Raw genomic sequence first — 27,415 nt, 5'->3', positions numbered from 1 at the left:
CTATTAATTTAAAGGGCATGCCGATGACGTACAATATGATGGTGTTGTCAAAACAAATATCGGTGAGAGTCCGGTCCACTATCACCATGTCTGTGTCAAAGATTTCTCCTCCCAGCTGCAGCAGGCAGAAGACCGCACACCGATGAAGCTCTACAAAGTTGCAGGGGGAAAACAACAGAAAAAAATCTGTAACATCAAATTTATGAGAAATCTTGACAACATTAATTTAATTGTTTCACTTGAAATCAAACTTTTACCTCTGAAACATCCCTTTGCAACTGTTTTAACAAGTGTTGAGAGGTGTAGAAAAGGCATGTGACCTGAGCAGTGAAAACTCCTCCACCTGAATGGCACTTTTACTGTTAGTTTCAGTTGAGCAATCTCAGCAGCCAGCAGTGCTAAAAATTCCTATAAAGTATTGTTAGCTGGTTTTGTGGTTGAAACTAAAGCATAATGGTCTTTAATGTTGCACTAGCCAGTGAGAGCTGGGTAAAAGGAGCTCATGGCTTTTCAAGTGCATACATTGTAAATCTACCTCAGCAACACACATGCACTGTAATGAACCTGTAATACAGCTTTTTGGGCATGTTTCACTATGATTATGGGCAATTTGGTAATTGATTGTGCTAAGGAAAAATACCATCATATCCTTGATAACAGTGAGAAAGATATGTCAGAAATACATCACTTGTAATATAAATAGTCTACTCGTGGCTTATTGTAGTTCTTCTATTCAATTATTTTTGCCACTTACAAACTTTCCAACTGAAAAGGCTGGGCGAGGTGGTCTGTTCATACTTATGTGTTTCCCTGTCTATGGCACATTGACGCTTAACATTCATTCAGTTCATTTATTATTCCAGAGCTCAACACTTAAAACATGATTGGCCATGTGAGCGAGGAACATGCTTTACTCCTCCCTGTCTCCTGGGCTCAGGTTTTGTTTCAGTGTGTTTAATGACCTTCACTAACAGCCTCATTAAGCTTTGTTAAGTGTCTACTATCTGTCTCTTGAGTTTATTTATATGCACAGGTTAGGCATATTAATAACATTCAAGTTGCCAGGAGAGAGAATGAGCACTGACTTTGTGGTGGGATAGAAAATAGTTAATATAAATGAGCACTATTATATTTTCAGTGCACCAGCGAATTCTGAAATGTAATAAAAACTTTTAAAACATGACCCAGGTGCCAGTAGTATTCCACAAAAGACCATGGGGAGGTTTCATAAATGCAAAACAGATTTCATGTGTTTTGTGGAATCCTCTGTCCTACTAATAATGACCCACTTAAGTGCCTGTGTGCTGCTGCTTCTCAGAGCAAGAAGACATAGCCAACAAGACAGAGCAGTGGGTCAAGGTTAGGATGACAGGAGTTCCCGTAAAATAAAGAGATATCTATGAAGCTCGAACATATTGTAATGATCAGGCCCAGGAACTGTGCTACGGGCCTTTGAAAAATGTCATGCAGTCTGTGCAGTTCGTCTGGAGTTGCTTGGTTCAGCATATTTTTAAAACAACAAACAAAAAGCTCACATTCATGTTTCACCCTGAAGCCAGTGATAAAATGTTATTCTTGATCTGCAGTCATGAAGAATCTCACCACAATTCCTGAATTTCCCTTTGAGTATTAATAAAGTTTATCTCATCTCATTTCACAAATTCACAAAACCTTCAACTAAATCTAACATCTCTGAATCAGTCACTTTATAGCTGGGTAGAGCCACATACCACCTCCCCTCAGAAGGAAATAACATATAAATTCTTATAATTCATCATACATTCATTATATATACCTGCTTTTTCCTATTTAGGGCCTCAGGGATCTGCTGGAGCCTATCCCAGCTCTCTTTGGGTGAAAGGCAGGGGTACACCCTGGACAGGTCACCAGTCCATCACAGGGCCGCATAGAGACAAACAACCTCACACACTCACACTCACTCCTATGGGCAATTTAGAGTCACCAATCAACCTGACATAACATGTTTTTGGACTGTGGGAGGAAACCAGAGTACCTGGAGAAAACCCACATAAGCACAGGAACCTTCTGTGCTGCCCCCCTTATAATTAATCCTACAGGTGTAAAGCATTAAGAAGAGTTTCTTCAGATGTATGCAGATGTGGCTCTTTACCTCCTTTGTTCTTGAAGTACTCTGTGTCTTTCCACATGAGAGGGATACGAAGATCTGTAATGACAACGAAGAAGGGATTAGACCACAAAAATGTTAAACATCCTTACTGTCTAACTGATATATGTACATCTGTGTGTGTGTCTTTGTGTCCATGCTGCTTTCAGCTACTGGCTAAGTACATACATATAACTACTGACACTTTGTGTGTGCGTGTGTGTGTGTGTGTGTGCGTGTGTGTGTGTGTGTGTGTGTGTGTGTGTGTATGCGTGCATGCGTCCGGCATGCTCTCCAGCTGTGTACCAGACATGCAGCAATGCCCCCATGAACCTCCTCCGACAAACACCCTCACACCCACTCCCAGCCCTCTAACTCATTAATATTTATTTCTCTACCTTCTCATCATCTAAAACAAGAACAGCAAGAAACAACCTCTCACCCCTATTGTCTTGCTCCCTGGTGTGTTTGCAGTGTGTTTGTGATACAAACATAGAAGCTACCTAATCATTCACCTGACTTCCCTCTCTTAATTGCAATCATCAGCATATCCAAGTCACCACACCCACTGTGGTTAATAAAGAGAAAATGAAAAATCCCCTATCAGAGCAAGAGGAGGCTGGATCTCAGCCTGAGCCCAACAGGAGCAGCCCTGCATTAAACTGTAACACAAGTGAATGGCAAATATTCTCACCCTTCCCCTATCTAAACACCATACTTAACCTTCCTCCAGTCACCTCCCCTGCTTAAATAAATATTTTTAGTAGTTACTTACCTGAGATGGCCACTTTTCCTTTGCATGGGAGTCTGTCGTCCATTGGTCCTGCGTCCGACGACCTCCGCGTGACCTTCTGCATGACCTGAGCTTCCTTCATCCTCTGCAGCTCTGACATGTAGGCCATGATACGAGTGCTGCAGGTCTGCAGGCTCTTCGCTGCCTCCAGTGCCTGGTCTCTCTGGGAGCAGGCAGCCAGCAGTTTGCAGGCCCCGTCACGCATCCGGATCTCATGGTCAATCTTTTTCTGGATGTCGCTGTCCTACAGGGACAGGAGATGGTGGAGGAAGAGAGAGGGAAAAAAAGAGAGTGTGAGGGAAATGAAGCAAAAATAGCAGTTAATGACACAGTCAAAAGATTCTTGCTTTTGGCAAATGGAGTAAGACTAATAAATTGACAGTGAGGTTGATGATTGGCATGATTCCTGTTACAGAAACAGTGACAGAGCTAAAGAAAGAAGAAAATGAACAGTGAACCTACATTGCTGATTGGTCACATAGATGCTGAATGCAGTGCAGTGCAATGCAGTGCAAACTTATTCACTACACACACTTTGGAGAGTAGCACATTTTGAGCGAGAGAATAAAGAATGAAGCTGTCAAACACTGAAAGACTGCAGCCCAAATGAGAAGGCCCATACACACTAATGTACATATGCACATTTCTAGCCAGGACCCCTTTCCTCAAGCTGCTTTCTCAAAGGAAAAAAGAAAATATTATCAGGCTCAATTTGACCTGGGCCAAGAAAACCATCCTGCCTGTGACTCTGTAGAGTTATGAAGGGACACACACACACACACGCACACGAACACACTCACAAACCCAAACACATGCCGGCAGGTTTTTCAACCAGCTGGCTCTGTCTCTTAGGATAATGTCCAGAGTTTACACAAATCTTTAAGCCCCTCTTCACTCTGTCAGTAGAAGAGTAACACTGTGTGCACAAGCTTAAACACTGGATACTGATGGAAAGAACTAACACATGAGGTGAGAGGGCTGACAAAGGAATCCAGGAATCAAACAAAGACCAAGCAAAGCTGGGTTGACCTTGAGTGTTAGAGCCAGTGATCTTTTTTGAACTAAAATAACTCTGAATTATGCATCATTTGCTTCAAGGGAATGTCAACCTGTCATGGTCATGTTTAAAAAGTGCAGAGCATGTGTATGATGTGTATGTACACGTGTGTGTGCTCATTATCTTCAGTGATACATCAGCAAGCTCGCACTTTCTTCACAAATAATGTCTAATGCCCCTTTTTGCCCTTCTCTTCCTACCTCTCTCTCAGCCTGATAAATGCTCCTTCCCCCTCCGCACTTCTAATATTTCTCATTTATCTTCTCCCTGGCTGATTCTTATGAATTTTTTATTCTTTTGATTTAAGCTTTTATACTTTCTCTGCTCGTTTTCTTCCGCCTGCTCTCACACCCCATCCGTTCCACTTCACTGTCCTTAATCAGCTTTCCTTTCTTCGCCTCCACACCCTTCTCCTTTTTACCTGTGTATCTCTTTGTGTGATTCTTTCGCTTTGCCCAAGAGGCCCACAGGGAGAGGAATGAATGCACTTTAGACATGGATGTCCACATTTCGACACAGATCCTTGCTTGGACACAGTGCACTACAAAATGACTTTAATGTTAGTATTGATTAACCATTGTATTGAGGGAAAAAAAAAATTTTTTTTAAAGCATACAGCCACGCTGGTTCGGCACACTGGTAAAACCTAAATCATATGTAAGATCCGACTTTTCTGTCCCTAAACAACAAATCAACAAAACACTGTAACTGTCTGACATGCATTACAGCATTTCCTCCTACAATAACATGGGGCGGAGAGGTTTGCTTGTAGACCTCTGCACAGGAACGCAGCTGGAGTGAAGAATTATCAGACACAGCGTGATTGAGTTTATTTAGAGTGATCAGTGATCAGTCTAGATTTGTGTAAAATCTACACTGTGGCTGTTTAACACAATGTAACTACACAAATAGGCATGTCATTAAATAAACACTTACACTGGCTGGAAAGCAATTACAGTACTCCTGACTGTGAAAGAAGGGAGACCAAATTACAGCGACAGTATAGACATAGATAGCAGTTAAGTACTAGATGTTGGCAAACAGAAGTGGAGAATTCAGTTTTGTAGGTTTGTGTTTGAGAGTGTTTATCTCATTTTAATTGAGAATGAGAGAAAAGGAGAAAAATACATAAGCAAACCTTCATTTTCATTTTTTATGCTGGTTCTTGTTTGGTTCTTTAGTCGGTAGAATTCAGAAAGAACTGGACACGACTGTCACTTGGCCCTAAAATATACTTTTGTCTAAAATCTGGATTTGTTCTTTGATAATTATGATTCAACAAACAAGTCAAAGTAGTAGTAAATAAACATTTTTTTCAACTACAGCTACCTGCAAAGGCTCAAGCGTTTTTAAGTCAGCGATTCATGAATTTATTTCTGCATGGCTTAATCACTGCAATATATTATACATTGGGATTAATATTTCTTCCATACAATGCCTTCGGCAAGTTCAGAGTGTGGCTGCACAACCTATTACAATTTGCTGTAAATATGAGCAAATTAAAACTGTTCTGTGTCTTTAATATTCAATGAGGTTTCACAGTTGTCGACTGTTTATATGATGTTATTTTTAAATATATATATTTTAATGTTTGTTTTTCATGTACAGCTCTTTGGTCATCTCTTGGTTGTTTTTAAGTGCCATATAAACAAAGATCGATTGATTATCTGTAATTTACTATTTAAGAGCCTTTAACGCCTTAACACTCCTGTGGGTGGGCCGTCCAAATGTTAACAGCTGTGTTTCCCATCAGAACTTGATTTAGCATGTAATATTAGCCATATCCTGGTATCAAAACAAAGGCACTGGTTTACTTGTCAGACTTACTTTCACTGGAGAAACCAGCACAGCCTGTTTATTAACTTTGGACAAAACCACCAAGTCAAATACTCCAATCTGGATACCCCGATGGTTATTTTATACATGAAGCACATAATTCATTTCTTTATTAGTTGTAAGCAAAACACATAAAGAAGGGAGAGGGAAAAAAAGGAGAAGGATAAAGAGAAAAATCCCAGCTCAGCCTGTGTCTGCATGTTTCATGTCCTGTGTGTCCATGCATCACTGAGCCTGAGGCCGGCCAACTCCGAAGGAATGCATACACACACTCAAACACAGAGTAAAGGAGCTGTCACCATAGTCCAGTTCTATGCAGCAGGTCTTAGTGTGAGCCGCTAAGAGAAGGTCCTGTATTTATAGCAGCTAAATTAACAGGGTTCTCCTTCTGGGGATTCTCAGAATAGAAGACAAGCAGCCTAGATCTTATTCTACAAGCTGATACAAACAAATGCAGACAGTAGCGATAGTTTATTTCACAATGGTTTACAGGCATGCACAAATATAACCCTGTAAAACAGAAGCGTGTGATTCCGTCACAATGTCTTCATAGTGGCAGGTGTTAGACCAGTGGCCACTGCCAGAGAGGCTGGCTGACTGTGATGGTGGTAGCGTGGACAGCAGCCAGACAAGTGGTGAAGGAAGGGCAAGCAGTGACATAAAGGGGAGGTGGTGGTGGCGCTGTCAAAGAAAATAATGGGGACTTGTGAGAATAAAGGAGGAGATATGGGCTGACAGGATCAAGGCCCAGTATTGTAAAGAAAAAGGGAACTTTCACTGGAGGAAAAGAAAGTGTAGAAAGTCAGGTAGAGGGTGAGGAGATAAACAGCAAGAAAGGTGCACAAGAGAGAGGAATATTGAGGTGTCAAGCTTACAAGAGAAAACAAGACTGAAAATGGGACAAAACAACAAAAGGTGGTGGCAGTAAGGAGGTTATAATCAAGAAATTAAGAGACAAATGTACAAAAAAGATGTGGTGGGCTCTGTGTAAGCAAATGTCCTGCCAAGGTAAACAAGCATTAAGCTGGCAAGAAAATAATTGTGAGATGATATCTTTATCTGAGATTTCTTAAAACTGAGGCCATAAAGAGACAAATGTACCTCTCCAAAACTTGAAGGTTTCTCCATTGGCTGAAGACAAAAATCTTCCTAATTATTTGTTGGCAACTCATTTCAAAGGAAACTGTCTGTCTATTTGTGCGTAGATCTTTGGCACGACACTACACCACAAAATTCACCCACTGTGGGTGTGTACTTATAAAAAAAATGTAAGTCAATTCGTCATATTTTAAATGTCAGCCAAAAAATGTAATGAATAATAGAATGAAAAATATGAATTGATTGAATAATTACGCTGAGTTACAGATGCATGTTTCAACCAACGGAGCCAAAATAAAACTGTTTGCCTCAAACAATAATCCACTTTCAGAGCATCACTTTATGGCAACACACAGTCGACACATAAGGCCAATGAAACCCTCCAGCAGGTAATTTGATGCCTCAGTAGATACCAGATGGTCACTTCCTCTGTCACCTCTCTATCCCTGTCTGGCTGTGTGTGTTGATCCTCACTTGTGTGTCTGTGGTTGTGATCACAGAGAGAGTAACAAACACACACACCTAAACAAACACACACACACACACACACACACACACACACACACACACACACACACACACACACACACACACACACACACACACACACACACACACACACACACACACACACACACGCTGGTTGGGGATTTGACACCACTGCAGATGGTGTGTAATGGCTTGTTTATGGTGTGTTGTTCTGCACGAGTAGGCTTTCCTGTTCAGATCACTGACCCTTGACCTCTGACATCTAACCCTGTGTAGACCAGACAAGTACACTGACAGCACAGAGTGAGTAATAAAAACATCCAGGAAAAACACAGTTTGCTTTATGCAGCAAAACCATATTAATTCAAACCGCCTGGGAATGAAAAGTCACAAAGGAGATGAGAAGTAATGCTTATTACCCTGCGTTTAAATTACTGAATAAAAAATTACTCATTGGGAAATGCTGAAACTAATTTCATTGCTGAATAGAAAAAAAACATACAGTGCATTTAGAAAATATTCAGACCCCATTCAGTTTTTTTCAATTTTGTTATGCTGCAGCCTGATACTACAATTGTTCAGAAATAATTTTTTTCCTCATTAATTTAAGAGAGATGACCAAGAACTGGATGGTCACTGACTGAGATCCAGAGATCCTGTGTGGAAATGGGACAAAGTTTCAGAAGGACAACCATCACTGCAGCCTCCACCGATCTGGTCTTTATGGCAGTGACTAGATGAAGCCTCTCCTCAGTGCAAAACACATGAAAGCTGCTGGGAGTTTGCAAAAAAGCACCTAAAGGACTCTCAGACTGTGAGGACCAAGATTCTCTGGTCTGATGAAACCAAGATTGACCTGTTTGGTCTCAGTTCTAAATGTTATGTCTGGAGGAAACCAGGCACCTCTCATCAGCTGCCCAACACCATCCCAACAGTGAAGCATGGTGGAGGCAGCATCAGGCTGTGGGTGTTTTCAGCAGCAGGGACTGGGAGACTGGTCAGGGTTGAGGTAAAGCTGAATGGAGCAAAGAACAGAGATATCTGTACTGCAGGCTTAGGGACAACTGAATGTCCTAGAGTGGCCCAGCCAGAGCCCTGATTTGAACCCTGTCAAACATCTCTGGAGAGACCTGAAACTGGCTGTCCTCTGACAGTCCCCATCCAACCTGACTGAGCTTAAGTGGATTTACAAAGAAGAATGGCAGAAAATCCTCCAGTCCAGATGTGCAAAGCTTCTTGCGTCATACCCAAAAGGACTTGAGGATGTAATTGCTGCCAAAGGTGCTTCAACTAAGTACTGAGTAAAGGGTCTAAATACTTATGTAAATGTGATATTTCAGTTTTTCCTTTTTATTAAATTTACAGACATTTCTAGAAATCTGTTTTTCACTTTGTCATTATGTGGTGCTGAGTTTAGATTAATGAGAAAAAAAGGAATTTAAACAAGCTGCAACATAAGAAATTGAAAAACGTGATGAGGGTCTGAATACACTGTATTTTCACAATGCTAGTGGTGGTCCAGTACCTTTGCTTAAATATCCCATCAGCTATTTAATGGTTTTACAAAACATTTGGTACAGATATTCATGGTTAACAGAGGATGAATTGCAATCAATTTACTGATCCTCTGGCTTTTCACATAGTGCTACGATTTGGTAAAAAATACAATTTGTCCAAAACTCTATGACCTGGAATTGTTGATTTACTATATACAGTATATAAAATCACATATGCAAAAAACTGGCTGGACAAGCAGAACGGAAGAGGGTGATAGAAAAGGAAGAAACAAGAGGGCAGAATGAAGAACAACAAAAGCAGGACTGCAACAACACACACAGACACACTGAAACACACTCAGACAAAAAGTTCAAGCATTTTCTCACTATATCACAGACAGACCAGGATAAACACACAAGCTCACACACTTACAAAAACAGTTTGTGAGCCTCAGTGGCCACAGACATGAAGACTGACATAAATATGCTTTCCATCTCTTGCACATATCTACACACATAACTAGGACTTGCAAATTCCTCACCACTCCCATAAACTGGGACTTTACTGACCAGACTGCTGGCTTTCAATTAGCCAGCCGCAACTATGTGCCTTGCCTTCCTCTCCACCCTCTTCCGCTACTTTCCCTCTCACACACCCTCTTCCCCTCTTCCTCTCCGACACCCACAGCTCTGCTGCAATTAAGGATGGAGGGAATGCAAGAAAGAGTAAGAGATAAATGAAGAGAGAGACAAAAAAAAAAAAAAAAATCAATGGCATGTGAGCTGAAAGCATAAGGGAAAATAAAAGTAAGAAAGAAGATAGAAAACAAAGAGGAAAGATGATGGAAGACATGTTGAATAGATGTGAATAAATGAGTAGTGGGTGAACTGCTGGGGGGGGGGGGAGTCACATTAGCAGACTGTCACTAACACAAAACATATGTCACTGTCACACTCTCATAGACACATATCAGAGTGCACACACAATTGGAATGACTTACAGAACACATAGCCTCAAAACAGTTTAGGGGAAATCAGACAACAATCTCAACCCAAACCTTCAGGAACAAAGATCCAATTCACCAAACAATGGTCCTATAGTGCTTCAGAAGCCAGCCGTTGCTGAGAAGTCCAGACACTACAACAGTGAAGGGAACTGGTTTGGTACTGGTCATGGCAGACAGTGAGGAGGTACTGGACAGCAACTGTGTTTACAATCACCTTTCTATGACAACAAAGCAGTCCAGAAGACACTTAACACACTGTCAGAAGGGCCTTTCATATGGCAAATGAGCATGTGTACACCGGTCTAGGTACCAACCTGATGTCATCATTGAAGTGACTGCTACAGTGGACCTAGTTCATCCTATAATTGGAACCCTGAACTCTTCCTGCTCCCAATAGCTTATGCATTTAAGTATTCGCTGACAATGGAGGCTGTCAGCTCTGCGTGCATGGAAAACTCTGTGTTTCTGCGTGACTGCTTTCTGCATGTGCTTATGTGTGTGAGTGTGTGTCCAATCGACTTTGCAGCCAGCTGTTCTCGCACAAAGGCAGTGTGTTTCAGTGCAGCTGGGTCCCAGCACTCAAAGGGCAGAGTCAAAGCAGAAAGTGCTAAAGAGAGAAATAATATGCATGTGTTCACCCCCTAAATCATGTTTTATGTACGTGCAGGAGGTGTCAGAATATGCTTGTGTATGCAAACAAGCGCATGGAAGTGAATCAGTGCAAATTTGTTGTGTGTGCACTTTGTGCTTTCAAGTGCATGTGTTTTTTTTTTCGGGGGTGGGGGGTTGCTGCTAAGGATAGCAACAGTGGAGTGATTTTTTTTTTTTTTTTTTAAACAAATTTGCTTAAAGCTACGAGGGAGCACAGTAAGCTTATAGTCTGCCAAGCAGTGATCACTTCAACAATTTATAGGCACACTAAGGCTTGATGGCTCTTACACGGCTGTGCACATTCAGACTAATATACCGGTTCGACATTATCATATAGCAGTGCAGTGGAAGGTGGTAGAAGCAGCAGGCAGACAAACCAAAACTGCAGAATCATTTTAAGGGAATAAATAGGTGATAATAACAGGAAGTGTGACTGGAACTCTGTGTGTGTGTGTGTGTGTGTGTGTGTGTGTGTGTGTGTGTATATATATACATCTACTATATGACTGTGTGTGGTCTCTCAGCATATACCTAACAAGCCTGCAGTATAGATTTATGGAATGCTGCATACAGGTCCTAGACCAGCCTCATAAATAACCGTGAGCTGGAAAAAAATACATTCAAACTGCAGGGTACTTTATTATGAGTAACAGTAGGGAACAAACTGGGTTGCATTCAAAACACAAAGTAATGCTATGCTCACATATAATAAACTGGATTGTAAATCCTTTCTGACTTCTAGAGCTGAGTATAAAATGAAAACAAAGATTACAACAAACTATACTATATTCTTCAATGATCCAAACAGACCATAAAAGGTTGGTTAAAGCAGAAAACGCACTTACAAAAAATGTGATGGTAAACCACGTAGTGTGACAAAGAAAAAGATAGGACAAAGTCTGTCTGCATGCTGCTCCCTGTTCCAATCAAACCGTAATGGAGAAACCCTAATGAAAGTAATTGGCAGACTGGACTGTGAGGGCTGCAAGAGGCAATTAATAAATACACACACACGCACACAGACTGCAACATCATCAGTGCATCTTACTAAGACACTAAGTGTTGTGCATTGCAGGCTGGAACACAGCCACTGACTACTACACAAGCTGATACTATATGATACTATATTATTAGCTGATTAAACAGCTTTCCCTGTGAGCCAGAAGGCCATACAGAAAAAGGTTTTGGAAAGAGACAGGTATCATATTTACCTAAGCTCCTGATCAAGCATTAGTGTGATCCCCCTCAATTGAGAACTCTCTAATAGTAAATCTTTACATGGTGAGATATAGGAAAGAGGATTTAATCACATTTAAAGATACACGAGGCAAAACAAAAAACAAAAAACCAAGCACTGTTTTGACATTGCAATCAACAGCCTGTTCTTTCTCTAACACATCAGATTACTGTTTGAAGAGAGGTGATAGTTACCTGTGCTACTTCTTGCTTACACTGATTTGGTTCTGAGGTGAACTTTCTTGTTAAAAAAAAAACAAAACACCTCAGTGTATGTGCAAGCATTGTGCTGACTGACAGCTCTCAGTATGACACTTATCTCACACTTTGGGTAAACGTAGGTGAGAAGGCAAGGGGAGGATTATTTTTGCAAGCTTGTTCACAGCTTCTCCTGGTCAACAGCATGACTGCATGCTTCCAGTTTTCCTAGTGCAATTTGCAACCAGCTAACATATAGCATGGATAAATGAGCCATACACAAACAAACAAACAAAAGACAAGAGTATATTAGTGTTTGTTTACAGCACCATATTAGTTTGCAAAAAACGTCAAATTCATTTGGGACATCAGATTGTCATAAAGATCTACAATTCCAAATGTCAAATGAGCAGGTACCTGAATGGAGAGTGCTGGGAGTGGGAAGTTCAGGGCAGGCAAATGGCAAATGGCAAATGAGAAACAGCTAAAGTTATAAAGGGAGGCATAGAGGGCAAGAGGTCACAGTGCCACAGCTTCCCGAAGGAGAACGTCGTCCCTGCTGGGTCCTATTTCATTAATCTCCTTTTAATTCAAAGTGGGGCAAGGCGGAGCCAGTTATCTCACTAACACAAGCCCTTTCTAGCACTTTGTGTGCAACAAACTGTAAGACTGTAACTTTAATTTGCACACAACATACACAGTGCTTGTCTCAGTAATCCCAGGAAGAGGAAATTGGGGCTCATTAGCTCAGGCAACTTAACTAGCATTTAAGCCTGTCAAACTCTCCTCTGTGGTCTTTCTCCTCTGCTGTCTTTGCTTTAGTGCAGACAAACGTAAATACAGATAGTTAAGCCCAAAGCATGTGGCAAAGTATATATTAAGGTGTTTAGGTCCGAAAATACATTTTTTTGTTTCAGTTTTAGCCTTTTGTTCATATTTAATCTCTTTTTTTAAACTGGGCAGGTCTTCCCATATAGCATGGATAATTAAAACAAAACTTGCATTAATTTCAAAAATGTCAACATTTTATTTGTTCTGACATTTACGTTTGGATAATTTAATACCATTTTTATAACTATCAGAACATTATGAACGGAAAACTCAGCATACTTATAACACAGACGTATCCAGTCGGCTTTATTTTTTACAGCAACATTTTGTTGTACTCGTAGATTGGCAGCATCCTTACTAAGGCATGTATGCCCTCCAAGCACGCAGATGGTCCATAGTCTATATTTATACTGTGTCTGCCCACTATTCTCTCCACTTATCTTTTCTCCACACTCCTGGAATACTCCACAGCTAAATTATGCTTATTTCAACTTGGGCCTTATAAGAAAAGTAATAAGACAATGTTGTGTACAGCTTCTACTTAATCAATACTGGGACATTGCAGCCCATGTAAATATTGTTGCTTTGTCTGTTATTTCGTGTGCTCTCTCTGAGCATTTCTAGGCAAGAACTCTGTAGTCGAAGCTGCTTTTATCACACTCTATTATTCATTACGGTTGCTACTGTTGCCTTATTTAGACGATATGACCACGCGTGTATATATAACCACATGTGCTTCCCCCACGTGCCATCTGTTGGAGGAGAGGTGAGGATTTTGTGTCTCATGAAGGTGTATGAGACAGAGACACACAATAATAAGGAGGCAGCAATCTATGCTGAAGCTGTGTGTATATGTGCGTCTTTGAAGTGAGAGGATGACAAAGAAAGGGACAGATAAGGCACGACTGGTGGGAGTGTGTGTACATGTATGAAAAGTATTATATGTATGTAAAAGGGTGTGCAGTGGTGGTTCTACCTTATACACAGATGGAAGAAACTTATTTTGTAATTCTAACAGTTTTATGACTACAGAAATTATAGTGTTCCTACCCTCACTCTGTCTGTGACAAAATTTAAGGTCTCCTGAAAAAGTAAAGATTTACCACAAATAGTAATGAAAATGTTTTTGGTGAGTCTGTAGGATAGTTTTACAGTCTTGCAACACACAATTAATTAATGGCTGCTATGAATTAAGACACACAGAACATAGCTATCCCAGGATAGTAGGAGTACTTTGTTTCACTGCCTTGATTAATGACAGTCATATTACTGTCAGGGGGAACACATGTAAGGTGAGACCCATTCACAGAGCCAGAGTCTGTAACTTTGGTTCCACCCTTAAGCCACTTTACAGCACTTACAGCCTGCTCTGGTTACTAATGGTCCACATTAACCCTTAGTCTGTGTGCGTGTGTGTGTGTTTGTGTGTGTTACACTCACTGTAAGTGTGCGTATGTGTACAAGTGTGTTCAGCTCAATGAGAAAATGAGTTGGGAAGGCAAGAAGGCAGATAAGAACAACTAAGATTAAGAAGCAAAAAGAACGAGAAAAGGAATATAATTAATCGCAGCAAGTAAGTGTGTGTGTGTGTGTGTGTGTGTGTGTGTGTGTGCGTGTGCGTGCGTGTGTCTTTGCATGGTTCTTATCTATGCCCTCCAGAACATTTTTAACAGATTAGGGGATCCACATTTGCATACAAGCATACAAACCAGTGTAGAACTTAAAACTTTGCATAATATTTATTTAGCTCCAACTGAACAATGCACAGCCTCCATGTGAAGACGTGTTATTATAACATACAGTCGTCATGCAGACACAAGCAGATCTGAGGTGGGTCTCATATTTCCTTACATTCCAGTTAACAGTACAGAGCTGCTGTCTTTCCTGCCTGTACTGCGAGGGAATTAAGATAAATTTAACTAATAATGGCTTTTCATTAAATCCTCTTTCTTCTGCCTGCAGTCTCATGATGAAGCAGCACTGACGGCAGTCAATAAACAGCAGAGTGTAAAAGCTGCACTGAAATTTTCGTTTCTTTGTACTATAGATTATATTCATCATTTAAATTATGTGGACATGGGTTTATTTTACCCTCTTCAAATGAAGAGGGCAAAATAATAGACCTTAATACTGTTGTGTTTCAATATTCAAATGTAAACAAGATAACTATTGGCTACTGTCCATTTCAGTCTAAAAATATCAAATCATGTCAGTTTTTTTCCAGTGTAGAATAAATGCTTAGTGCAGGGATATTTATGGAGGTTCTACTTCAGTCAAACAGATACACATGCAGACAAAGATAAATCCACCTAAATAAGTGTATTTCATTATTAACAGCAGAAGAGCATTTGGGAGTCAGGCTTCATGTGTGCACCACACGCCTTTCACATTCTCTTCCTTAGCAAATCCATGAACCTTTGTGTGTCCTCTGTCACACACATGGATAAACACAACCCTCACTGTCTGCAACATCTAAGCTCGACCCAACGCTGGCTGAGGTTTCCTGAGAGCAGCATGATGTGTGTCTGTGTGTTTGTGTGCCTGGTATAACTGACACTGTGGGGACCATCATCTGTTTATATAATTGCATGGTGGTGGCTCAGCCTTTCTTTATGCCCTCACAATGTCAGCAATTGAATTTTAGGGTGAAGGTTTAAGGTTAGGTTTAAGCAAATAGTGGTTGTGGTTAAGCTTAGTGTAAATTTTCAAGAACTTAACAGTGGTTGATATTAAAGTCCCCATGAGTAATAAAAACAAATGTGTGCTTGAATGTGAGTGTAACGCTGTGCCTTTGATATTTTATAAACGATTCTATACGTCCATGCCAGCATTTCATCAGAGGGCCTTGGGAACAGAGTAAGGGCTATCCTATATGGATTATCCATTATGTTAGATCTCAGCAGATTCACTGAGTGTGTCTGTGTCGTTTGTGGCTCCACTCATATCAGCAAAACAAGAGCAATTTCACTAAACAAACATAACCTAATCATGAATTGGCAGCACAGATGTGTAAAAGGAAGGAAGACACACACACAGAAATTGGTCTTACTTCAGTTGTGGGGACACGTGGCTATAATGCAGTCTCTAGTCCCTGATGCTAAATGTAACCTTCACAACTAACTTAACACTAACCAAAACCCTAAAACCAAGTCTTGACCCTCAAACATCGCTTTGAAGTTTTGAGGACCAGCCAAAATCACCTCACAGTGAAAACGTCCTCAACGATGGGTTTGAGATAAAAGCTGTCCACACACCCATAGGAAGATAAACAGACAACATGCAGCAGGTAATAGAGAGCCTGTCAAACTGCACTGTATAAATGACTGACAGCTCAGCTTCCTCAGATAGACATGACAGACATGTGGCAGGTCTAATTGTGATCCGCTGCCACTAGCTCTACATTAGCAGCTTGTCTGATTATCTGTCTGTGGTACTAAGCTCTCTCACCCGAGACCGTCTGTCACGTATGATCTATACGTCTTCCTACTTGTCCATCCCTCCTATCTTCACCCAGTAAATGTGCACCATCAAGCCAAACCAGCATAAATCTACATGCTGTCCTATGTAAAGCATGATTGTTACAATGCAGAGGTATCTCCTCCTGAGTCAAACCTATTTGTTCCTTTCCTCACTTCTCCTTCCTGTCTTTCACTCTGAGGCACTTATTCCAGGACAAACCCACCGAGAACTCACTCCACCTGCCACAACACTTGCTGCTAAACGGAGAAAGAAAAACAGGAACATTACCAAAGTAGCTCTGCTGTGGCAGGTCAGGGCAGTTTTTTTAATCGGTTCAGGGTGCATTTGAGTCATGAAGCCAGAAACCACAAACAGAAAAGGAGTACCAAATAAGGCAAGGCTGTAAGAAAACCCCGGGAGTTGATTCAAATAAGCTGGAGGTACAATATCTATAATTGGGCGGACAGAGAGGCAATATTGTGGCAGAGCAGGGTATAAGTGGCTCATTTTTTATACTCTTCTTTAGACAACTGGCTCAAGGAGAGAAACAAAACACAGTCCAATTCAAACGCTCTTCCACTCAGAGTATAGAGTAGTGGGTTGCGGTTCCCCCTCTGTTTCACAGGCCGAGGAAGTCTTGCCTATCTCAGTCCCAGCAGCTGTCTCATGGGAAAAAGCAATGGACAATATCAGCAGAGAAAACAGAATGACCTCTACTGCAGACACTAAGCAGCAGAAAGCAGGGGCAGAGAGAGGCAGCAGGAGAAAAAACACACACGTGACTGCAGAATGAAAGATGGGGAGGGAAGGGAAGGAGAGACAGATACAAGCAGAGGAGACACTCGAGATACCTATCTCACAAGAGCGAGCCAGGAAGGTTGATGGACAGAGGCTTGACTGCAGAAAGCTCCTCTGCAGTAAGTGGTTATTGATTAGAAGACACGGGCTGAAGGATTCTACACAAGAAGCTGACTTTTTTTGCTCTTTGTTTAAATGCAAACGCAATGAACCGCATGGGCAGAAATGCATTTAACAGCAAACAGCAGATCAGCTGAACTGCAGCATAAAATGAGCAAGACTAGACTGAAATACCACAGCAAACAGCAGCATGTCATTGCATAAAAAGCATCAGACAGGCTGTACTGTATATTGAGGATGCTGTGTAGTCACAGTGAGGAGGAGCTCTGGCACATCAGTGACCTTTTCACTACTAATGATCAGAGATGACTGTGGCTGTGACACTAGTAGAGACAAAATGACCCCATGACATACTTTAAGATAGCTATTTACACACACACACACACACACACGCACACACGCACACGCACACACACACACACTCAAAAGTGAAAGCTGTATTCCAGGAATGGAAAGATCTCATCTATCCTGCTCTTTCAATCACTGACTGATGCATGTGACCTTTTAAATCGACATGAGACTAAAATCTAAATTCAAGCACTATCTCTTGCAGTCAGTCAGTGAGGCAGCAAAGGTAGTCAACAGATGGAGATGGTTAATCTATAAATGGATAGAGTTTCAGTATGAGTCAGTACATGTATGACAGCGCTCAAACTAACAAACCAGTGGCTACCAGTCACACACACGCTCAGGATGTCTGGCCACTGCTCCTAACTGTAACGCATGCTGAAAACATTTTTGGTAGCGGTCCTTTATTTTGACGTCTTTTCTGAGGTTTGGAGTGCATTTGTGTGGAAATGGAAAACATGATGAACCGCTGCCTAAAATAGAAATACATGACAGATGTGTCTCTGCTATACATGTGTCCTCAGGGCTGAAACAACTTTCTTGTCAAAAACCCTTGGCATTTCATTATTTTAATGATGTGAAAATGGCAGTAAAGGGTGCCAAGTCAGTGCGTTTAGGAAATGTTTATTCACAGGAGAGAGGAAAGGCTGATAAGTCATTACAGCAGTAATACCCGACAGTTGTTACATTACTGTTCCTACTATGAGGAGCTGGCCGATATGTCACAGCACTGTCAGACAATCATCTCTTTAATAAACTCACCATTTACTCCACTGACCCACCCACACACACACACACACACACACACACACACACACACACACACACACACACACACACACACACACACACACACACAGCACAGACAGCCACAGATGTAAAAACGCAAAAAAAAAAAAGAAAAAATAAATAAATGAGTGAACTGGTCATTATGTCAGAGGCTAAATAACAAAGCCTGCTCCACCTACCACTCATAAATAATACTAGCACAGTATGGGATGTATACTCTAACCAAACTCCCTTAATCTTTAAAAGGAAAATCATGATCATGAGGAGTTTTAACTTGTAGCAGCCTACAGGACATCATTTCTTTCACACATCATTATCGCTCTTTAATTCCTATACACCAATTAAACAATTTCCTCCGATTAATTAAACTTTGAGAAGTAGTTCATCTGTCATTTCCTCAGTCTCTGTGGTGAGAAAGAGCAACGTGAGTCAGTTCGAAAAGTTGGAATTACGCAAATAAAACTGAACCAACAAATCACAGTTTGTTATTTATGTCCTGATCAGATGAAATACCACGTTTTTGAAATTGTTTTCAACACACAGAGCCACGTTATCAGAGTAGACCTGCTTCAGTCAATCAGACTCAATGGGATGTTTCCAAAGCTGCTGCTGTGCTGATCACTGTGGGATGGATCATAAAGCAACATAGAGACATAGAGATCTGACGGCGACGAATGAACCCGAACCGTGACACGTAGCCTTTTACAAGTGACAGACATTTTCCATTTCGTCTGAAACTAACAGTTCTGAATCTTTCTGCACTGACCAAAAACACCAAACTTACCCTCTGATTCTTTGAGTTGTTCATCCTATTCACAAAGCAGGACTCGGCTTCCCAAACTCTCCAAAACTGGCAGCACGGACGCGTCACGGAACACCGGGGTCCCACACACCCTTTGAAACGGCTTAACTCAGGCTGTCCCTTTGAGGCACCTCCATTTACAGCCAAGAGGAAACAGCCAGTGAAAATCCGTAAACAGACGCCGGTTAATAATCTCAGAAGTTGTTAAGGATCCGCGCAGAAATCTCAAACCCCGCTCCTGGGAATTTGGAAACGATAGCGGCCATGTGTCTGTGCCCCTCTCTGTGTTTCCATTATCATCATAACAGCCACTGTCGCCGTCGCTGTCCTATAGCGCCATATAGACCCGGTCCCGATTCACTCATAACACTACCAGCACAAGGGAGGACAAAGACTGACCGACTGATGGACCAACCGAGAGCCGTTTCCGAGGAGGCGGGTGTGTGTGTGTGTGTCTAATCTGTGTGTAGCTGCGCGCAAGCAAAGGAGAATAAACTGTCATTTAACGCAGCGGCTCTCAGAGAGGGTCCTCCAGGGGTCCTTGAGGAGCATCACGGTGCAGCATTTTTAGGAGTGTAGACCAGACACACAATAAATCAGAAATAATGGAGCTAAATGATGTATTGCTCAGAGGTTTGTTGATGTATTTTAGCGTTTTATTTCCCATCAGTTGTCAGGGTCTCTCTAAAACCTTACAGAAGGGCAGGACACAGTCAACAGCTATTTGGGAGAAACTGACATAAGAAGGATTTGGCAGCTCTGGGTTTGGCTGTAGTTTGAAGTTCCTTGCAGAATGTGTCAGTAAAATGCACACTAGCTGCTTTGTGCCTACACCGCCCACAGTGGAAAAAGACATTTTCCTTTTTTAAGTTATGACTCAACTTTTTTTTTTTTTTGCAATTTTGCAATGCACTGGTCAATCTGTTTTTTTGCATTGATGTATAATAAAGGCTAAACCCCCCCTCCTTTTAATAAATAAGTTTATAATAATCATTTGTGGCAATGGCAGCTGCATACACATAAATATGGTAAATTAAGTTTAATCTGTTTCAATGTGAAGACAGTCTGCACACAAAACATTAGACAGCAGCACAGAGTTGGTATATAGATTGTACAGTATGTAGGCATTGACAGAGTAACTTATTTCAGGGAAAATAAAAAAAATAAAATCTTCACTTGTTTTCCTCTGCCCTTCATTTTTCTGTGCATGCATCTGTTTACTGCCTGGCTCATAAGCGTGCACTGCAAAGTCGTTGTGCAGCGGAGCGCATCGCCTTGTCGACGGGTGATGTATGAGACTGATTTGTGAGCAGGTGGAAAACAAAGATGAGTCCAGTTAGAATTAAATGTAGGAATAAAAACAGGGTTTAGGGTGAATCAGCTGACAAAGCTGGGCCACAGGAAACCTGCACTGCAAAGCTAATAATGCTGTGTCCAGGACATATTTTGCAAAGCAAGGAGGTTGTTATGAAAACACCTCTGCAGGGAATAAAAAGTCAAATAATATCCCCATTTTGTTTTTTCTAAATATCAACCAGACAAAATGAATACAATTTCAACAAAGAAAGACACAACCCACAACACTTGCTTTGTTGTGTGTTTTTTGTGGGTGAGCTGAGAGGTAGGATGACAGACTCAGTCCAGAGATGCAGCAGATGACATGTAGGAGGATCAGAATGGAGGAGGAGAGAGTCAAGTCTGTGGGCAGCCTCAGCAAACAGCAACAGAGCAACAAAGTCCATCTCAGTGGTGCAATGATACATCTGTGCATCTGGCTGTGAGAATTACCTCTCACTAAAGACAAGACAGAAGGGGGTACTTTTTCATCTCATTTACTTCACACAGCACAGGTCGCTCCCAGAGAAACCAAACATAAACACCAAAAGGAATGGTAAAGTTTTTAAAATTAGCCATGTATCGTTTTATGGAAACCTCTTTTTCCCCGTCTTTGCTCGTGTCTCTGTGTGATCGGACGTGCTCAACAAAAAAAACAAAACAAAACAAGATGAGCCTTGATGAGGCAGGACTTAGAGCTGTAAATATCCTAGTGTTAATCAGATTAAGGTTTCACCAGCAAGTAGCTGTGCCAGAGAGCCAGCTAGAGAAGAACTGTCAGAGACAAATTTACACTATTCTCATTCACAAGACACATGTGAGTAACAATACCAATACAAAGAATGCACAGTCCATGTCCACCTGTTCAATTTGAATATGATATTGCCAAAAAAAAAAAAAAAAAAGTACTAAATCTGTGAAAATATTGCAGCTCTCTTGGTATAAGATAAGACACACTTGAAGTCATGTTCAGTTTTCCCATGGTAAATGACTCAGTGGGACCAGCTGAATGAATGATACCATCTTTCTCAATGTGATTACACTGCATTTCACAGGATGAAAGGACATTCCTTAGGCCAAACTAACCTACTCTGCCCCTCCCTCTGGGAAACAAGCATTTCCTATTGACTCACCGACAAGAGTGACTTCCCCAAACAAGTATTCTCTTCCTCTGTGCTGCTACTGTACACCCTTAAGACACCTTCTTTCCCCACTGTGGACACACCAATATGACAACCTTCTGCTGACATGCATCTCTCTTTCTCCGTCCTTTTTGTTCCATTTGTAATCTTTCATTAGATCACTTGGATAAAAATTAAATCCTAATTTTCTTTTCTGGCCCGGAGGAGTAGCTGCACAATAAATAAGCTGAGAAGAATTCACACATTAGTTTGGAGCAGATATAAATCTGGTCCCTCTGTTGACAGCAGTTGTTAGGGGACAGATCATGTGTTTCTCTTCAAATATTTTTCCCCACTTTTTTTCACGACCCTTGTCTGAACAAAAGTCCCTGGGAAATTTCACTAGAAGAGTCACTGAAGGACACTGATAAGCTTAATTTGCTTTAATACAAAGTGAGGGGGATAAAAGTAAGAGTGTAATACTTTTCCCATCATCGATACATTTTTAGATGAAAGTTCTTTTATGGTAGCACAATACTAGTAATGACTGCAGGTATTCAGGTAAACATCCATCCATCCATTATTTAACATTATTAACATTATTAACATTATTAACATTATTTAACACATACCCCTGCAACCAGGGGCTGGAGCCTATTCCAGTTGACACTGAGCAAGAGGGAGTGTACACCTTGAACAGACTGGTAGTCTCTGGCAGTATATTGGTAAACAGTGCAGTATATGTGGATTAAACCAGTATGCACACTAGTGTAGTGTAAAAATAACTTAACATTTTCCTTAGGAATTCCTCTGCTGGAGTTAAACTTTCTGTCTTAATTTACAGGCTGAAACTGGGATCGGCATATGGGAATGGAAGACTGAGTCTATCAGGCATCCAACATAAATGCCAAAATCATTTTATTGTATTTATAGTACAGCCACACTATAAATCTATCCATTATTTACTACCTCTTTTATTTTTCAACTTTAATCATTCATATTACATCATATTGCCCATGTGTGTAGATATTACATAATCCAGGGAGAAAACAATTTACTCACTTATTGATTCAAGATGGTTATGCTATCAGCCCCCTATTGGCCATAAGAGGGCATGACAAAGACTACAGACAAACAGGATCATTCAATCCTCCCCTCTGCTCTCACTGCTGAGCTGTGCTTCGTGTCTAACAAATAATGTCCATATCATTATGCACCTGTCACGGTTGTGTCTCACCCAAGGACTCTGAATTGTGTAAACACCCACTGTCCTCCAAGCATGAGACACCCTGAGGTGCTGCATCATAGAAATGACTGCTATCAAACCTCAGCAATGCTGCGAGTGGACTAGAAACTGACACCAGACAGACATGACATCAATATCACAAATGAATTGATTATTTAGTTACAGAGACATTTATCTAAATACCAGCAGTAGTGTGGTTTATGTATGTGACTGGGCTGTTCATCACTCTAATACCAACACCTGCTACATGAGAAACCTAATAAACATTGTCATAAAACACTTATGTCATTAGTAATACATCACTATTGCAAACAATATCTTAGTATTATGCAAGTTAATAGTGATCATATTCATAGCTATATATACTAACAGTGACCCTTGGTGAATCTTACAGTGACAGCTGTGAACGCCAACTGTGAGGACACGGGCTGTGAGCGCGTGTTTTCTTGTAGCCCAAATATAGTGCCTCAATAAAATTACACATGTAGTTACATAACAACCTACTGCCCGCCTGTGTCAAATGACATACTGACTAATGACACAGGAATCAGAAATCTCTACTCAGGTTAACCATCAGTGCCAGCCATTGAGCCATATTTTACCCAAGATTCAACAGGAATCTCTATCCAGTTTCTTAGTCTATCCCAACAAAACTAAGATGGATTAACATTTTCATCTGCTAGTGAGGACATGAACAAAAACACATACACTGACATGGACAACCATAAACTCAAGACAACCTGAGCTTTTGTTTAACAGCTTCAGTAAGGAGGGAAGCTAAGTGCACATGGAGGGTAACAGAATAAATTTTGTGTGTTCAAGAAAAGATATTCCCGCAACTCATGAGAACAACTGCCTATTTCAAAGTGTTTTGTACATACCACTATCACAGATGTCTTCTAATGTGACCCTGAGCTTTGGACCCCAAGCACTAAACATGACATCATCCAGATAGGCAGTTTGCTCCAGTAATATCCCATTAGTGAGACAGAAAGGCTGTTCTTGGGGTGTGTGACATTGTTTTGAGTGGGAGGAGGGACGGCTCGGCCTTGCCTATCAACACCTCGTACCACGACAAGAGACCCCTTTCAGCAGTCATGGCCTCAGCTTTAAGCACTGGCTCCTGCCGACCCGCCTACAAAGCTTAGAATTCCCCTGTCACAGTTTGCCTTTGGCATTTAGGTTTTCCTTAACAGCCCAGCCATCCATCTTCTCAAGGCTAGGCACCCACCAGCAGGGGTCACATAAAACTCATAGCCTGGTCTTGCCTTTCTGTGCTCTTGCTGCTGTGATAGCAAAGACCTGAACAGATGCTGTGATGTGATCCACCCCGTCTGCTCTGTCACTTTAAGTGTTGAATGATTCAAAATTATTAGCATTACAACAACTAAACCGCTATGTGTATGACGTGTCTTATAGACACTATGAAAATTAGATATGGAGACAGAGACAGTAACATTATTAGATTGTATATGAAAGAAAGCTGAGGTCCCTCTCTTGCCCTTGATTAAAGCAGAGCAGACTCTCAGATGGCCAGGCGGCAGCCCTCCAAACGCTGACAGAGTTGTTCCACCTGCCAAACACACACCCCCACCAGTGACACACACATGCACACAGCAACTCAGCAGCCAGCGATCCCGCAGTGTGCAGTGATTCATTTAGACACTTTGGCTTGCTGGTTAAACACACATGGATCACACACTCACACTGCCCCAAAAGACGCAGTCTTTAAAGTTATAGTGATGCAGGCGATGCTGCTGAGGCTATCATGAGAATGTGCACTGAGGAATGGATGGTTTGAATGGCTTTAATTGTTTGTTTGGACAGTTCTTGCTTCATACTTGTCCCTAGTCTCTCTCAGCTCCAACTACTCTCTGCTCCAGGGTGCTCACTTTGTACGGTCACAGTGCTGAAATGGACTGAGGGACCCACAGATCAGAAAGAATGAGATAAACCTACACAAATAGACTGAATTCATTATTGCAGACTTACTGTAAAATTTCCCACATACTGCACACAGACCTCATCAAAGACACATAAATCAATAAAACTGCTGTGTGGACCATAAAGTTGCGTAAACCAAATACTGTGCAGAGTTTATCTGAAAGCACACAAACAAAAGACATGAATGCGGGCATAAATTGCATCCATATGGACAAACAACAGAAACAACTACTGGCTCAATCAAACAAATTACCAAATGCTCTTTGAAAATGCGTTTGCACACATTTTACCCATTACATTACATGTAATGCTCTTTGAAAATGTGTTTGCACACATTCTCAAAGATAACCATCCAACTAAACAGCCTGAACCACCAGCTGCATCTCCAGAACATGTTCAGACATTTTACTGACATGTTTTACAAAAGGAATACAACATTTTTAATATCTGCACTTGAACACAGTGACTCTGAGCTGTTGACACAATAAGTCAAGCATAACTTTAAATCCAATCTGTGCTCATTTGAATAATGACTGCAGTCTCAATTCAGACAACATAAGTGGGTGCAATTTTCTTTGCAGCTGTGAAAAAAAAAGAAAAAAAGAAAAAAATCTTAAACTGTTAAAACCAACTTGTCTTTGTGCATGTGCAAATCAAAGCAGAAAGTGTGGAGAAAGAAGATTAAGAAAAGGTAACATGAAGGGCAGATAAAGGTGTGTGAAAATAAGAGCCGAGAGCAGAGACAGGCAGAAAAATGGTGGAGTCAAATTATCAAATAGTTTCAGGCAGATCTCGAGACGAGATGGAAGCAAATGAAAAAAGAAGCAAGCTGAGGCATTATGGGGAGTCAGACCGATGTTCCAATAACAGCACCTTTTCGTTTGGCTTGGTGTTTTCTTCTTCTCACTCCCTTGGCTCATGCCTGTTGTTTTTCTAAGGAAACTGGCTCAGGATGCAGCATCTAACTGGCTACTGCTCAGACAGAGCGCCTATTCAGACCTCAGCTGCTCCTCCTAACCACTGCCTGAGCAATGGCTGGGGCGAGGACTGAGGTACTGGGGTGGAGAGATACAGCACTGGGGGTAGGAGAAGCACTGGGGTGAAAAAATGACAAGGGAGGGGGGTGAGATGGTCTGGACTTAGCAGTTTTGAGGCTGACTGAGAGGCTGGAGGGCTTGGCAGTGTTGTCTGAAGTCTAGATGTGCAGTTGTTGGAGGAGAGGAAAGCTGGGTAGGGAATGATGGGTGTGTGTGTGATGTGATACAAAGCTCCCTTTTTTCCTCTACTTCACACACATCACAACTGGTTTTGGCATACAGCACTGGAAGAACTGGAACCTACTGTAGCTATGCATGGTACAGATGCCAAAGACAAACAAACACACAATGCACACACACGGCAAACAGACTAAAACCCATGCGCATAGTACTGACAAGTACAGTAAACAAACCTGGCTATTTCTGTTCATTTTAGCCTGTTATGCTACTGCAGGAAATACTTCAGTCTAGTTAGAAACAAATCCAAAAAAAAGAAAAAACACATTTACAGTGAAATCCTGGATGCCAAGCCTAAATGTCCCTGTTTAAATCAAATTATACTGCTTGGATTATTTGGCTTAAAGTATTGACTTAATACTCTTGGCAAATATTTTCTCACACTCTCAGACGTGCACAGATGAGCTCAGCAAACAGTGTCTGATGAAGTGGTCAGCTGGGGGCCAATGGGTTTTGGCTCAAACATGACTGTGTCCCCTGTATCGTAAGAAAGCAGGAGGTGTTAGCTTTAGCACACCTTTCACTGAAGCAAGCAGGTCTGGTGGAACTCAGTGTACGTTAAAAAAAAAAAGACAAATGGAAAAGTCAGCAGTAGAAAACAACTGGATTAAAACATTAGAAATAAAACAACTATGAGTCTAGGCCAGGTAAGCCAGGGTAATGAAGCTAAACCTTAGTGTTTTGTTTTGCAGGTGCAGTTTAAATAAGATTAACCTTCACACTTATTACAAATTCATCACTGGGGTAAAGATGAAGAATAAGATACTGGTTTACTGTCCCAGTGCAGTGCAGGGTTTAACAGTGGTCAGTGTCGCCTTTGGCCTGTCCAGGACCTCCAGATATTTAGACATCATGAGAAGGGCATGAAGCTGAGTTACCATTACTGTAGATACAGCAGGGTTAATGCTGAAATAGCCACAGAGACACACACATAGCAGCTTACGTGCAAGGGAACAAACAGAATCATATAGAAGAAATAATACAAGTATTACATCAGTACAGTTTGAAAGAGCTAGGAGGCACTGGTCTCAGTGGACACTTACATTTGATACTCAGTCGAACGGTCAGCGTGACCAGTGGTCTGATATCAGAAGAGGAGATGCTACATGAATATCAGCCAATAGATATTTAAAGCCTGTGTGTGTGTCTAGAAACTGCATAAACATCTGAGGCATGGCCACAGCTAAGATTAGGGCTTGGGAGCGTGTGAGAGGTCAAACATGAGTTGTGGGTGAGGCAGTGAGAAACCAGGGTCAGAGGTTGAGTTTCTATGACTACAGCATGTACAGGTCAACGCGTCAGTGTCTTTTAACAGTATATAAAAGGTTGTTACTTATCAGGTTGGTCATTATAAGGGGATGT

The 27,415-nt window shown here is 41.3% G+C and overlaps 1 protein-coding gene across 7 annotated transcripts in view; it reads right to left on the bottom strand.

Moving 5' to 3' along the window:
• rtkna (rhotekin a) overlaps positions 1-27,415 on the bottom strand; it is a 54,083-nt gene that overhangs the window by 6,988 nt on the left and 19,680 nt on the right. For 4 of the 7 annotated variants that reach the window (XM_026321163.2, XM_026321156.2, XM_026321157.2 and 1 more), the window contains 3 exons: positions 2,901-3,162; positions 2,132-2,185; positions 33-150 (listed from right to left, as the gene is read on the bottom strand). In XM_026321163.2, the coding sequence (XP_026176948.1) occupies positions 33-150; positions 2,132-2,185; positions 2,901-3,162 (434 nt within the window). Of the gene's footprint in view, positions 1-32; positions 151-2,131; positions 2,186-2,900; positions 3,163-12,403; positions 12,537-19,115; positions 19,531-23,716; positions 23,900-27,415 lie in introns of those variants that run through there. The other 3 variants (XM_026321160.2, XM_026321159.2, XM_026321162.2) reach the window with 3 other exon arrangements.

The sequence above is a fragment of the Mastacembelus armatus genome, chromosome 9 (genome assembly GCF_900324485.2).
Source record: "Mastacembelus armatus chromosome 9, fMasArm1.2, whole genome shotgun sequence".
In the NCBI taxonomy this organism is placed as follows: Eukaryota; Metazoa; Chordata; class Actinopteri; order Synbranchiformes; family Mastacembelidae; genus Mastacembelus; species Mastacembelus armatus.
Note: the sequence above shows the minus strand (reverse complement) of the source record. Positions and strands in the feature narration are given on the sequence as shown.